The sequence below is a fragment of the Rutidosis leptorrhynchoides genome, chromosome 2 (assembly GCF_046630445.1).
Source record: "Rutidosis leptorrhynchoides isolate AG116_Rl617_1_P2 chromosome 2, CSIRO_AGI_Rlap_v1, whole genome shotgun sequence".
In the NCBI taxonomy this organism is placed as follows: Eukaryota; Viridiplantae; Streptophyta; class Magnoliopsida; order Asterales; family Asteraceae; genus Rutidosis; species Rutidosis leptorrhynchoides.
This window is the reverse complement of record NC_092334.1, coordinates 88,978,493-88,994,205: the sequence shown is the minus strand read 5'-3', so window position 1 is coordinate 88,994,205 and position 15,713 is coordinate 88,978,493. Positions and strand designations below refer to the sequence as shown.

The 15,713-nt window shown below is 35.4% G+C and overlaps 2 protein-coding genes across 2 annotated transcripts; both read left to right on the top strand.

The window, feature by feature from the left end:
- Positions 1-1,238: 1,238 nt before the first annotated feature.
- On the top strand, positions 1,239-9,637 carry LOC139891130 (peptidyl-prolyl cis-trans isomerase CYP37, chloroplastic-like). The gene is made up of 13 exons (XM_071874065.1): positions 1,239-1,469; positions 4,967-5,191; positions 5,274-5,363; positions 5,932-6,027; positions 6,228-6,335; positions 6,690-6,739; positions 6,912-7,014; positions 7,164-7,217; positions 7,322-7,480; positions 7,599-7,721; positions 8,550-8,599; positions 9,184-9,291; positions 9,378-9,637. Exons 1-13 carry the CDS (start codon positions 1,281-1,283, stop codon positions 9,382-9,384), a joined length of 1,362 nt encoding a protein of 453 aa, XP_071730166.1. The 5' UTR covers positions 1,239-1,280; the 3' UTR covers positions 9,385-9,637.
- A 1,628-nt stretch (positions 9,638-11,265) lies between these two features.
- LOC139891129 (protein SYM1-like) lies at positions 11,266-15,100 on the top strand. The gene is made up of 7 exons (XM_071874064.1): positions 11,266-11,791; positions 13,367-13,507; positions 13,689-13,802; positions 13,883-14,056; positions 14,240-14,355; positions 14,599-14,680; positions 14,763-15,100. Exons 1-7 carry the CDS (start codon positions 11,405-11,407, stop codon positions 14,766-14,768), a joined length of 1,020 nt encoding a protein of 339 aa, XP_071730165.1. The 5' UTR covers positions 11,266-11,404; the 3' UTR covers positions 14,769-15,100.
- Positions 15,101-15,713: the final 613 nt, after the last annotated feature.

Genomic DNA, 15,713 nt, shown 5'->3' with positions numbered 1-15,713 from the left:
AACTAACAAGAAAGAAGAAAAGAAAATTTTTAAAGGTGATGGTGAAATGTTTTTGGTTATACACAGAAAATAAAAGAAGAATATAAAGGAGATAGTGATATGATTGCACAAGGAACGAAATCAGTGTACTAGTTAAAATGTCCATATGCATGTATGGAATTTATATGTGTAAAGATGATATATAAAGTTAAGATGTTAAGATCAAACCAGAAACACAGTAACATTTAAATAATTCTTCATTTTCAAAAGTAATAATATTTATATAAAGAGAAAAAAAAATGTGTAAGTTTCTTTCTATCGACATTTTTTTTATCGTATTTTATCTTAATAATTAGTTCTAACACCCAAATCATATAATATTTTATTTACGTATTTCAAGTTATTATATATATACATATATTTATATATACATATCTATTTACAAACAGTTGTTCGGGAATCAGTCAAAGGTTAAATGAATATATGAAACAGTTCAAAAATTCTAAGATTCAACTTTATAGACTTTGCTTGTCGTGTCAAAAATATTAAATCGTATCGAGAGTTTGGTTTAAAATTAGTCAAAATTTTCCGGGTCGTCACATTGATCTATTTTGTAAAAAAAATTATTTTTCGACATCTTTTGGTAGCATTGAAGGGTTGTTCCTTTTATAAAGTTGTTTCCTTTTTCGTTGAGGAAGGGAAAAAAAAAAGTTAGTTGATTTTTTTTTGTAAAAAAGAATTTTTTTCGACATTTTTTTCTAACATTAAAGGGTTGGTTCTTTTACGAAAGTTACTTCTTTTATCGTTGGGACAAAAAAAAATACTATAGCGCATATAGTACTATTCAATCTGTGAAAAAAAAAAACTGTAGCGCGAATAATACTATTGATAACAGAAAAGACAAATTTTGTCTATTAATTACTAGTAATATGTAAATTAGTAAAATTGGATACGATTTTCAATTTCGGATTAGGGAGTTGATCCGTACACCACTTGTTTTTTTGCCATACACCACCAAACTACAATCTTTGACTATTTTACCCTTTCTAACTCAAGGCTCTTTTCCCTAAATTAATTATGAGAAAGGGTAAAATGGTCCAAAATTAAATTTTGGTGGTGTATGACAAAAAGCAAGTGGTGTACGTATGAGCTCCCTTTGGATTATTTGTAGCCAAGGACTAAAGATGTTAATTTTCAAAGTTTGAGGGTAGCTGACGTGTCCGTAACTTCGTAATTGCAATAGATAGGATTTCGGATGATGATAACCAACGAGACCCGCCAAAACCTGCAACAATTTGTCCATGGCGTTCTCGTCGTCATTTTCTGCAATAATCTCCCCTAAGTTCTCAACTAATGTCTCAATTAGTCCCTCTGTTTCCAGACGTTATTGTATATCAACACGCTCCCTGTTCCTGCTCAACAGAAGTCCACCCAAATCTCTTCAACCTAAGCTTATTAGCTGCATTTTTTCGAAATCGAACCAATCGGCGGTTAGTATCAGCTATATTATTTCACCTATGTTTATATATCCGTTACAGCTGCATATAATAACATGCATTTATTAGTATATGAATATGAATTTGAGTTTCATTTTAGTGATTTGGATCAGTAATTGGGGAAAATTTAGTTTCAGTTTTGCAAATTCGATCAGCAATTAGGGAAAATATTGTTAGTCATAATCCTATTGTGATTTAATAGTAAATGTTTTCTTCAGTAGTAAATGTATGCAACTGTATGCATAATTTGCCCCTCTGTAGTCATAATCCTATTTTGAAGTGGATTCACTCCACCATACAGATACTTGTCTCTTGTTGTGCTTAGGTGTTTGAGTCCGTTACAAGGAGGGTTCGATGAGTTGAGTGAAGTATATCAAGGGATGTTTGTTGCATTGGTGCTAAAGGCTGATTTTAATTTCTCTGGGGTTATCTTTGATTTGATGATGGACAATGTCACGAGCAAGTTGTTTCTAGTTTATCCATGATTCTTGCAGATAATGATCAACCGTCAAACCATGGACTTGCCTAGAGTGAAAAAGGATATTATTGAGCTGAAGCATATGACAGATCTTACCTTCAATAGGCTAAACCAAAAGAAGTGTGCAAGTGACGACAAGCTTGTGTGTCATCTTGCGAGAGAAGATTATTAGTGTCCTACAGGGAAAAAGTGGAGAAATGAGAACAGTGCTTCTGATAGAGAACCTGATTTTGAAGTGGCTAACAGTGATGACGAAGTTGATCAACCGGTAAATCCTCAAGCTGCTGGTGGATCCGGTACTGGTGTTTTAGTTGATGAGTTAGGAGGTGTTCATCCAGATGTTGGTGATGATGATGCTTCTAGAGGTTTGAAGAGGCAAATGGTTGAAGATGAGAGTTCTCAAGTGTCAACAAAGTTTAAGCCAAAAAGGAGGTTCCGACTTGTTTATAAAGATGGCGGTGGTTCATCTGCTGGAACTCCACGGGGAACACAACCACCACCAACTCAAGGACAACAATCACAACAACAACCGCAATCAACACATCAATCTCCGACTGTGGTTCAACAAGTTTCTCAGGAGACTGTGTCTACTCCTACTCCTGAAGCTCCTCCACATGCCGGAACTGAGGGAGGTGTTGGATCTTCAACTCTCCGTACGTTAAATGATTTGTATGTGCAAGCTATGGCTGATAATCTGAGGATGCGAAAGGAGATGGATGAGAAGTATGAGAAGCTGCAAGAGGAGAACAAGGTTAAGTCTGAAGATGTTGAACGGTTAACTATGCAGGTTGACCTGTTACAGAAAAAGGTTGGTGATCAATCCTTTCTGCTGACAGATGCTAAGAGAGAGGCAGCAGAGGCTAAAGAGTTGGCTACATCAGCTATTAAGAGGCTGAATGCTTGGGATGAAAAATTTGAGCTTATTGAGATGACAGAGGACGAGCCTGATAACAGAGTGGTGGAGGCTCCTGGTTCTTCACACGCTACTGCACTGTCAGTAATTCCTCTAAATATTGATTACAATTTTAGTGAATTCTTTTCTAAACAGGATGAGCTCAAGCATTCTGTTGTTTATGATGATCTAGAAGAGGGAGAAATCCCTCATAACCTCTCTAGAGAAGAGCTGGACGAACTGGTGCGTCTAGAGCAAGAAGAGGCTAAAGCAGCTGACGCACAGTCCGACGATCCTTCATCTGAGGATGATTCTTTTGGCCCAGAGATTACCGAGAATTTTTGTGATAAGGATGTGGATGATCTAGTTGAGGATGTGACTCATGAAGAGTTTCCTACGTATCAAAATGATAAGAATGAAGATCTTCCTGGTTTTGATGAGTTATTTAGAACTGATGATGAGATTTTGGATCGAAGGTGTAAAGAGAAAGAACGAACTGAAGTTTTGCCTGAAGGTTTCTTGCCGGTTAAGTATAATAAAGAAAAGGTTGAAAAGTTGGAAGCTGATTGGAGGGATATTTTGAGAATTCGGAAATATTGTGAAAAGCCGAAGCTTGAGCCAAAGTATTTGAAGATGATAAATTTGAGAAAGAATGCGAAGGGAAGAATTCTAGCCTGGGCTTATATTGAAGAATTCAACATGTACGTAGTTAAAAGAGAATTTGGTGTTGATTATTTCAAACATGGTCATGAATTCAAGTCATTACCGTACTTTGAGCTAATGCAAATTGCCCGGTTGAGAATGTTATATTGTGGTATGAATGATTTATCTTCGCTGTTAGTAAAGAAGATTCGAAATGCCTTCAGATCACCAAATTGGAAGGGGTTTCGATCGCAGTTTCCTAGGATTAGCTACAGAGTTGATCCGCGAACCGGTGAATCTAAGAAGATTGTAAAGTACAAGCGCGCAAAGACAATGAAGAAAGTACCTTTGAGAAAATTGCCGCATAATTGGATTCAAAGATTCAGATTGTGGTTCTATATGATCGTTCAGAGGAAGTTGTGATTGTTTTGGATAAGAAGAACGAGAATGACATAGATTGCATTCGTGTGTTGGATCCAATTTGGCTGAGAAACTGTACCGAAGCTGATATTTTTACGTTGTACTACAATCGTATGCTCTATCGATGAGAGAATAAGGTGCAGGTTGAACAGTATGTGAAGGTGGCTAAGCTGTGTTATTTGAACAACATGGTGATTGATCCATACGAATGAATCTGATGCCGACTGAAGACTTTTGATATAGAACTAGGTCTTAGGGGGAGTTTGTTGGTGCATAATCCCGAGTTCTATATTGTAATAAGTTCTATTTGTATTGACGTTTACATTTCAGTCGTGTATGAACATTGTCATTGATAATTTGTGTTTGATATTGATTAAGCAATGACGTTAAATGGTTTAGAGCTGATTGGTTGGCAGCTCAGACCATCGACCGATGGTAGGGACCATCGGTCGAGGGACAAACACCATCGGCCGAAGGTCAGAGACCATCGACCGATGGACACTGTAAGTATATATAAATAGGGAAGTCGGGTTTCATTCATAGGTTACAAACCCTACACCCTTTAGCCGACGTTTTTCGTTCTTGCAGTTGTCCTAGACCAAACCCCAACCGAATACACATTCCTAGGCGTCGATTCCATCAACATTAGTTGGTATTATTGATCCCAAAGAGTCTAAGTATTCGTTAACATTATAGATCAGTGATTTCCGCCTCTAATCTTGTTAGTACGATTAATCTAAGATCCTATTACGTCTACACCCTTTATGCAAAATGGCCATTTATACGAAATTGTGGTTAAATTGATACTGCATCAGAGTCTACTTGTTTAATTAATTTGTCAATTTTATACGCTTGAAAAGTATATAATCATCTCGAAGGTGATCGTTAAAATGTTAAAAATTTGGTGTGAAAGTGTTGAGCTAGGTAATTATCCCTCTCTTGCTTGATAGTTTATTCATATATTTTTTCATGTTTTAGGGAATTATATGCAGTTTTAATAAAATATGCATTTGTTTGCTTCTGGTAGTCCAAGTTTTACAAATGGAGTTTGTCGTGTAGGGATGTTCAGACCACCTAAAAACTGTCACAGAAGTATACATCCCAGTTTTGGAGCGTGCAATTATGAGAGTTGGGGCTACATTATCTGTTATTCTTGTTATCATTCAACTCACATCTCCACCTGCAGAAGCAGTTCTATACTCACCAGACACAAAGGTTCCTAGAACCGGAGAATTAGCCTTGCGAAAAGCCATCCCTGCAAATACAAACATGAAAAGTATACAGGTCCATCAAACACTTCATCATTTATCTATTTTCGCCCTTTTTATATATATTTTACGTTGACATTTCTTTTTATGTTTTGTAGAATTCGTTGGAGGAACTGTCGTATCTACTAAGGATTCCTCAGAGAAAACCTTATGGAACTATGGAGAGTAATGTAAAGAAAGCCCTAAAGGTAAATAATCACGTTTAGTCACCTTGTTGGTGCATAAATGTTAATCCCAAGTTCTATATGTTTCGTTCGTTTATTTCAGTCATTGGTTATCAAACGTTGTTGTAATTGTAACGTACTGTGATGTTTGTTTATTGGTGTTTTTTCGTTAACGTTTATTCAATAAGTTGGCGGACCATCAGCTGAATGGTTGGACCATCATCCGATGGTGGAAGACCATCGATCGAGGGTCCAAGACCATCGACCAATGGTCACTGCAGTTTACTATACATATGGGTTACGGGTTTCTTTGTGAGGTTACACCCTACACATACCCTAGCCGTGTTTTGTCGTTCAGAAGTCGACCAAAACCATACCCAACCAAATAACAACTCTAGGTGTCGATCTAATCTCTTAGAGGTTTGATTCATCGATCCCGAAAGTCTAGGTTTATTCGATTAAGCTTGTTCTAGTGATTTCCGCCTCTAGATCGAGTTATACGTTTGTTCTAAGATCCGTTCTAGCATCTACACACCTCAATTGTTAAAGTGCATTACGTATTTTACCTCACTAGTTAACGTACCTTGGTCAGATTGCAGTGGATGAAAAGGAATCTATTTTGGAAAGCCTACCAGCAGATCAGAAGGAAAAAGGGTTGGAACTTTATGCATCTCTTACTGATGACAAGGTACTTTGCAAGAGTGTTATAAACTTCATCTAATGTATTGCAGACTTTACATATAGGGTGATACTATTCCTGTTTGTCAATCTATACACGAGTAAGATAAAATCTTACCTTTTTGAACGTATTGCTTATAGAAGTAAAATTAGTCTGGTAGATGGGTTAATGTTGCCACAGATTCAAAAATGCTTTTTTTGGGCTTGTAGGGGGGATTGCAGAAACTTCTTGGATATATAAAGGACAAGGATCCAGATAGAGTGTCAATAGCTCTTGCATCTTCACTGGATTCTATAGCTCAGTTAGAGCTGCTACAGGTATATCGTGACGTATACAAACTGTATTGTATACCAAAGCATTAAAAAAGTGCAAGAGTTGGGTCTACTAATTTCTTGTACTTTGAATGTCTATTAAACTTAGAATTTGGAGATGCATATATAGCTAATTATTTCTTTGCTATGAACCACGTGTAAGTATAATTCTTTTACACGATAGAAATTTTTTTTTTTTATTTATTTATTTATTTATTTATGGTGAGCATGCCAGATTGCCAGTGCATACCCACTGGACCGCATGTTGTGCTGTGTTGAAACTTTAAAATAATGATGAAAGTGTCTTAGTAGATCAAATTAAAGTTTGTGTATATAATTGAAGTCCTTTGTTTTTGACAGGCTCCTGGGCTATCTTTCTTGCTGCCTGCGCAATATACAAACTATCCTAAGTAAGCTTTCACCTAGATCTTTGAATTTTGTGAATATGTGTGCTTTAACTGGAATTAATATATCTTGGCTCTATAAGAAAATCCATATCAGAAAACATTGTCATACAATTAATTAAAAATAAAAACGTTCAGATTATTCTGGATGATGACGGTGGTTTTTCTGAATTTGTAGGCTCGCAGGGAGAGCAGTTGTTGAATTAGTGATTGAAAAAGGAGATGGTTCAATGTTTACACCACAAGCTGGCGGTGTACCAAGAAAAGCTGCTACAATTCAGGTATGCTAAGTCTTGGTATGTGTATGATGCATGCCAAACATAAATATAAAATTATAATAATGATAATTAATATATTAATTATTACTATTACTATTGATCTTTGATTCTGAATATATACTCTCAACCATGTGTCATAAACATATACACAGGTTGTGCTGGACGGATATTCGGCACCACTGACAGCAGGAAATGTTGCAAAACTGGTAAGGTAGTGAGTTTTATATCATACTTGGATCAAAAGAACATTTTAATATGGACAAAAATCATTATTCAGAATTTCAGAACAAAAGGGTAAATGAACTGCCAGGTAGTTGACGGGGCGTATGATGGGATGACACTCAAATGCACTGACCAAGCAATTCTCTCGGACTCTGGGATTAACAAAAGCGTAGGCAATAAAGTTCCTCTAGAGATAATGCCATCGGGACAGTTTGAGCCACTCTATAAAACAACTTTAAGCATACAGGTTGGTTCATTTGTGGCCAATTGTTCAATGCTTCTTTTTGTACATGTTTTTCTATGAATACTAGCATCCGAACAGTTTGAGCCACTTTATAAACAACTTTTTGTACTTGTTTTTCTAGGACGGAGAGCTACCTGTGCTCCCGTTATCTGTTTATGGTGCAGTTGCTATGGCTCATGATGATGTCTCTGAGGAATACTCCTCCCCAAATCAGTTCTTCTTCTATCTTTATGATAAAAGCTATGTGAGTAGTATCTATCACACTTTCTTTAGTGACCATTATTTTGGAACATTGTAGATAATCGTTGAGACGAAAGAGTGTCAGTTTTGTGCTTACATTATATCATTTTGCTACCGGGAAAGAAAAAAAGTAATATTGATCAAGCATATTTTCACGGGTTAGGGTAAAGACATACTTGAATGCAATAACTAGGGTTGAAGGACAAAACTGGATTCGAACCTCTGACTGAGTCGTGGATAACCCACACCAGAATCGTAAAGATTCAGGCACGGTGGCCGATTGTTAAGTCCACCAACGATCTAACACACAGGATCTAGTGGCCCGGGGGCATGAAGGATTCGTAGTTCATGGAACATGCCTGAAAGCCTTGAAGATTGCAAATGTCGAGAAAATGCTTATTTGTTCGACGTGTGTGCTTGTTACGTATCAACGTATCCTGTTTAGGGTTTTTAGGTACTTGTATTTATAAGCTATCAATTGGAATTGTACTAGGATACAAACTCTAGATAGTTGCAATGATTATTATAACTAACTTACGTTAATTAAGGAAACCAAATCGGGATTGATCTTATCCTTGAGCTGCAAGTAAAACACAAGACCTGTTTAGAGATCCCATCCAATTGTATAGGCACACCCCTAAGTGCGCGACTATACCCTTGTTCTTAGTTAGATACGTGGTGGGGACGCTGATATGCGACTTGATATATTCATATTGTGCGCTGATTCAGGGTTTCATGCACATAATATGTGGATGCGTAACTATGCGCATGATTAAATATAAGTTTATGTACACAACTACAAGTAGACTAATACATGGTTATGTATCAACAGTCTGGCTTAGGAGGATTATCATTTGACGAGGGCCAATTTTCTGTATTTGGGTATGTCTTCTAAACCTTTTGCACTGTTTTGTATATAGTTAAACTTTTGAAGATGGTACTTTCAACATATATTTTTGGATGGTTTGATTCTGGGTATGTTTTTATCTCTAAGCTCGAGCAGATATGAAAATAGGTTCAACGAAAATGGGTCAAACAGGTGGAAAGTCAGGGTGTATCTAAATGCAGAAAATGTCCAAAATCATTTTAGTCCTGAATATGTAATATTACTTGGACAATATGATTTTGCTAATCATATATGGCACGCTAGCTTCTTTATTTTATTTTAATATAAATTTTCTGGAAATATAGTGTATAAAATAGCTTGAACCGAAATGGGTCAAACATGTGGAAAGTCGAGGTGTGTTTTGAATGCAGAAAATCTCCTAAATCATTTTATTCCCAAAGTTTTAGTATTAATTTGAACTAGATAGTTTTGGGAATCATTTATGGCACACTATATGTAATATAGATTATCTGGACGTGAAATGCTTTGGGTCAAACAATAAAGATTACCTCTGAATCTGCTATATATTCGTGGATTGATATAATGAAACGTATTGACCCCCTCCCCGAAAAATGCATAGATACACAACTGTCGGAAGAGATATTCTCCCTCAGATCAAGACTGGCGATCTGGTCCGTTCTGCAAAGCTCGTGGAAGGTCAAGATAACCTTGTTTTACCGGCTGAAAAGTAATGTACTTTTTTCTAATACGCCTAATCATTTTTACCCCTTTCATTTATATTCAAGTTTTTTTACTCGATCTTTATTTATGCAGGTTATAAGTTCAAGTTTCAAGACCGTTGCATGCAAAATTTATTGGAACTTAGTCACACCGTGTAAATTTGATCTGAGTTATAAATCCAACCAATTGACAAAAGAATTTTTTTACATGGATTATAGAGTTAATGTTCAATTATTCGTGTATGTATTATTTTCAGTGGTCGCCATGGGGCAACAACAGTTTTTACAACTTTTAATGACTTTCTGTTTTATGGTACGTAAATTATCAAGCTTGTATTATGGGTATGTTATATCCGTATACACTGTTGTAAACGGCGTCCGTTGCGTCCGTTGCGACGCCCGTTGCGGCGTTTTGGTGACTAAACCGTTTCGACCCCGTCCCGTTTTCTTATAAGTGAGTCAACGGTCAAAAGTCAGGTCAAATGCAGGAAAAATTGGGTCAACGCCGGTCAAAAGTCAGAAATTCTGTTAAAATCAATCATAAGTCGGTCAAATCAATCAAAATTGACTTAATTTAGTATTCCATTTTGTATTATATTAAGGCTAATAGCAAATATAGGTACAAATTTGTCAACAAAGGTTTTTTAGCTCTAAAATATGTGTAAATATATATTTATATATATAAAAGTCAACATTAGTCAACGTCCGTTTCGACCCCGTCTCCGCCCCGTTTTTTCCGTTGCGACGTTTTGAGGTCGCTACCGTTTCGGCCCCGTCTCGTGTCTTTTTCAACCTTGCATATACATGTACTTCTACTGATATTGATATATTCTGAAAGAAAAGATGCTGTAGGAAAGCATAAGAAAGTCAAAAAATTGATATTAAGGGTATGTCAATGAAAGTACTCACCTCAAAACATGTCGTTAGAAAAAAAGTACTTATAAAAAATTGAGTTTTTTTAGCGACAACCTCAGAGGACTATCGTTAACACGTTTAGATGATTTATACATAACGGTTAATTTGTGAGGCTGCCGGAATTCATACGTTTGTTTTTTAGATCTCATCAGTGACCTTGGGTTCAAGGTGTTTGGTTGGTGTGGTTCAATGGTTGTTCAATGACTTGGTTCAATTTTGTTTTGGTCCAAAGGCTATTCGCTAGTTTTCAGTTGGGTTGTATGTTAGTATTGGTGAAATGTTATTAGGATTTAGATTCAATTGTATGTGTTGGGGTATTATATTGTTGCAAGCTGACCTTTTGAGGCTGCATCTATAGCAGGGTTACAAACGGCGTCCGCTAAGTTCGTTGCGACGGCCGTTGCGACGTATTGGTGAATAGCTCTTCTCGACCCTGTTTCAGCGTCTAATAAGTCAGTCAACGGTCAAAAGTTGGTTCAAAGCCGGGAAAGGTTGAGTCAACGCCGGTCAAATTTCAAAAAATCGGTTATAATCGATCAAAATTGAAGTAGTTTAATGTTAGTTTTAGTTTTTTGTATTACATTAGCAGGAATAGCGATTATAGGTACAAACTGGTCAACGAAAGTTTTTTGACTTATAAATATGTGTGTGTATACATATATAATATAATATATATGTATTTAAAAGTGAACGTCAATCAACGTCCGTCTCGACTTCCGTCTCGACCTTTTAAGATCTTGACCATTTCGACCTCGTCTCGCATCTTTTACAACCTTGACCAATAGTAAGCTTTTGATTTTGAAATCTACTTAATTAGTTTATACCGGAAGAAAAACTTATTATATTTAGTTGTGAGCTCTAGTTTGGATGTTTGGTAGTTCTTTTAGTTGAGCTTGGTGGTTCGAGTGTTTGTAAGTTTATTTGGGTTCATTCTTCTGATGAATTTATATTCGTATTTTTCGTTGAAAAAAAAAAAACTTATTATATCAAAAATATTATACTCCACATACGCGTGGCCAAACGATAACCTTAAAATAATCTAATTATTGGTTGCGGGCTTGCGGCTTGCATTTTAATCCATTGCACCACACTCATCAAACACCTAAAGTCAAACATTTCCACATAATTCTCGTAAACACATTAAACACTTCGCCGGAATTATCATTTTTCGTCGGGAAATCAAGAATCACTTATCTCCGACCGGCCATGGCTGCCGGTTCAGTTAACCCCACCTTTATTTCTCAGTGTACACCGGTTAAAAATGTTAAATTTCTAATACCCATATCACATGCACCTCAAATTTTCACCAAAAGAAACCATGTCGCCGGTACTGTTAGGGCGGTGGCTAAGGAGCAGAATGTGATGCCCATAAAGAACAATGATTGTACGGATCATGAAAGTGGTGTTTTTGTTAGTGAAATTGAGAGGGACGTTGCAGGAGGGCAAAAAGGTCATTTGATTGGTGGTAATGATGATGGAAGGTTGTTGTCATTTGATAAGCTGATTGATAGAGGTATTAATGCATCTATTGTTCTTGCTGCTGGTACTTTTGCTATCACCAAATTGCTCACAATTGATCATGATTATTGGCATGTAAGTTTCATCAATTTCTATGATTCTTTTTATATGTATATAGTTGTAATTATAGTGATAGTTATATAGTACTCCGTATTTGAACATATAATCAAATATATATATATATATATATATATATATATATATATATATATATATATATATATATATATATATATATATATATATATATATTTTTTTTTTTTTTTTTGACATTCAATTTCATGAAAATTGCTAAAGGGTTTCTTTTGATTGAGGTCAGAATTAGTATAGACTTTGGAAATGTGTTTTCTTGCTTGTGTGTATTGATATATCTCTAATTGCTATTTTGCTATTAAGATTAGGGACTTCATCTTTCTAAAAAGTTGTTGCATTTTTTTTTCATTTCCTATGTACAGAGCTTTAAAACAGGTCAGTTTATATGCCTCCTTGATAACTTATAATTTTTTAAAAGCAAAAGACTTCAAGAAAAATGCAAGTTAACTATTTTTTTAAAAGGTAAAGGAGTTTTATTAAACTAAAAGCAAAAATACAATCAAATGAAACAAAAGCCTAAACCTTCAGCAACAACCAGAGGCTAAAACAGAGAATTTTAAGCAAGAACTAAACCAGCAACCCAAACAGCAGGGCATTCAAACACCAATCAAAAGAAGTTGAGATGCGTAGTCCCATCTTTCCTGAATCGCCACATTCGAGCTTCAAATAATTATATTGAAGTTGCATATTGACCCATTTAAAATTCAATATCTCAGCAGCTTTTAAAACTGCTTTTGATCTTTTGACTCTTAAGCTAGCCAGTTTAAGCTTCTCATTCTCCATTGATGAAGTTAGGCCATTACCAAGAACATAAAAAACATCAGGTTTTACTTTATTTCTAAGCTCTAAAAGCTTCTTCCAACCCCTTACAAGCATCAATCTCCCAGATGCTTCCGACCTTTAGATTGACTGCATTGACCCATTTGATCCATAGGGTGTCTTTTTGGGCAATTATCTTCCATGACTATTTTATAAGTAGCACTTCATTTCAGATTTTATTGGGTTTAATACCTAACCCACTTTGATCCTTAGGCTAACAAAAATGTTTCCATGAGATCTTAGCCATACCTTTTGATTTCTTACCTTGACTCCATAGGAATCCTTTAAACAACTTTTCAATTTCACCTTAACCATGTAATGCAAATTAAATTTCCAAATATGAAATAATGTAATTATATTTAGGGTTCTTTTTCTTGCGTGTCTACCAGAAGATCCCTTTTAGTTTCATGATAAAGTTATAGTTTTTGGTTTTTTGTAGCCTATTCTCTTAAATAGTTTGAAATTGAAGGATCATTATAAATATTGAAGTTGAAGGATCATTAGTAGACCAAAATCGGTTTTAAAATACACTCTTCTACTCGTTTTGATAATAGTTTGAAAGACCCAATAGTTAACATAATCGTTGATGAATGCAACTATATTGGTATTCGAGTTCTAGTAGATCTTACCAAAAAGTTTGGTGCAACTATTCACAGAAGAAGGATATATAAAAGATGGTAACTGTTATTAGTGTAGCATTTGTTATGTTGTTACAAGTTTTGTGGCTTTCTTTTATAGGGTTGGACGATATACGAGATACTGAAATATGCACCCCTACATAATTGGAGTGCATATGAAGAAGCTCTAAAAGAAAACCCTGTTTTGGCAAAAATGATGATAAGTGGTGTTGTATATTCAATAGGTGATTGGATTGCACAGGTTAGTCGATTTCAAACTTTTGACGAACAATTCATATCTTATATACATGGAAATGGTTTGTATTATAATAGCAACATTTACATAATTGATTTTAAAAAATGAACCCCCTAAGTCATATGATACGTTTTGTAACTCACTAATTCGATATATTTCTCTTTTGACTACTTCGGAATTACATTAGTGCTGTGAAGGAAAACCGCTCTTGGAGTTTGACCGAACACGCATGTTTAGGTCTGGTCTAGTTGGCTTTGCTCTACACGGATCACTGTCTCATTACTATTACTACATATGCGAGGTGATTATCGACATGTTTTAATTGATAGTTACTTTTTTAATTAATATGTAGAAATTGAATTCAAATTGTTGTCCGATCAGGCCCTTTTCCCATTCGAAGACTGGTGGGCTGTTCCTGTGAAAGTCGCCTTTGATCAAACAGTATGGGCTGCAGTGTGGAATAGCATTTACTATGTCGTTTTGGGACTTATGCGTTTTGAATCCCCAATTACTATTTTTAGTGAACTGAAGACCACGTTTTGGCCTATGTTAATGGTATATAAACTTTCTTTTTATTAACTGTGCATAGATCCCAAAATAGATTGTATATTTTTAAAGTCTTGTTTATTTTAACTTTAATGACTTATTTGAAAGTATGAATGTTCGTTGATTATTTTATGTATCATGTTGGCATGTATTAAAGTTTATAGACTTATGTTTGTTTAAACTTGTTATTAGGCGGGTTGGAAGCTTTGGCCATTTGCTCATGTTATTACATATGGTGTGATACCTGTTGAACAAAGGCTTTTATGGGTTGATTGCATAGAGCTGATATGGGTCACAATACTCTCAACGTACGTATCTCCTCTTCTACATAAATTATAATGAATGGGTCGGTTTAGGTTATGCTTTATTGGTATTATATGTCAAATAATTAGTAAAAAATTGGCTAAAAGGAATTTGGTCAGATACTCAGACTTGTAAACAGGTCAAATGGTAATGCTATGTAGTGAGATACTATTGTCATCCTATGATATATTTTTTTCAGAAGCTGTTATTGTGAGATTTAGATGAAATTCGTAATATATTTTATGTAGTTTGTCGAACGAGAAATCAGAAGCAAGGATTTTCGAGACACCTACAAACCCGGATTTGAGTTCATCACTAGGCCCACCCAAGGTATGCTATAATTTTCAAGTAGCTTCAATTTGTGCCATGTTGTGATGTCGAATCTTATAAACAATATTTTCTTGTTTTTCAGGAGTGAATAATTAAGCATAAACGAAGTAGAGAATTCCAGGACCAGATTGATCTAAATCGCGAGTCTATAACTAAATATGAAAAGAGGTTGTAATACTACACAGGAAAACTTAACTGATGTAAGCTAGGCCTTTCATATGTATCTAATGTAGTGGTGAACATACGTGATTTAGGGAGGGCAAATACTTTTGTGGGCCTTGTGGCTAAGAACCAGTCGCAAGGTAAACCGCGAATATATTATATAAGCAACTATTTATAGTATTTCAACAGTAATTATTAAAACGTAAACAGATAAGGTTTTCTTTGTTAATGTTAATCGGAGATGGATGATACTTTTTACCTAAATGTACGTGGCTTAACTGGATTATTTAGTGGGCATTTGAGCTTAAACCCTTAAATATAACTCTTATTATAAACAGATAGATATATATGCAAAAAGACCATATATATATTCATTCAAACTACACCTAGTAGAAAGAATAATAGTAGTAAACGCCCCTTAGTTACGGTTGTGTCCCGTGGCTCGCCTTTAGGTTAGTTTGTTCTTTGCGGTAGATTTGTTTTGTCTGCTTTTAGTTGCGAGACGGTCATGGGGATGTTGTTTGTTTCTTGAAAGGCTCTTTCGCTTTTGGTGAAAGACTAGGTTCAATATAAGTTTTTCCATTTTTTGTAAAAGAAAAAAAAAAAAGGGAAATTGTTCAAAATACAATTTTTTTTATGGCTTCAAACAAAATACACTTTTTAAAAAAAAATTGTCTTTTTACACCATTCGGTAGACGGAATTTCTGTCTACCACCTTTATCTGTCGTCTACTACCATTTTTACAAAGTTTTAGACAGTAACAACAAGGTAGTAGACAGTGAGAACAAAGCAGTAGACAGCCAATTACAAGGTAGCTGACCGTCTAATGCCTTGTTATTATTGTCTACTACTTTGTTGTAGGTGTCGACAC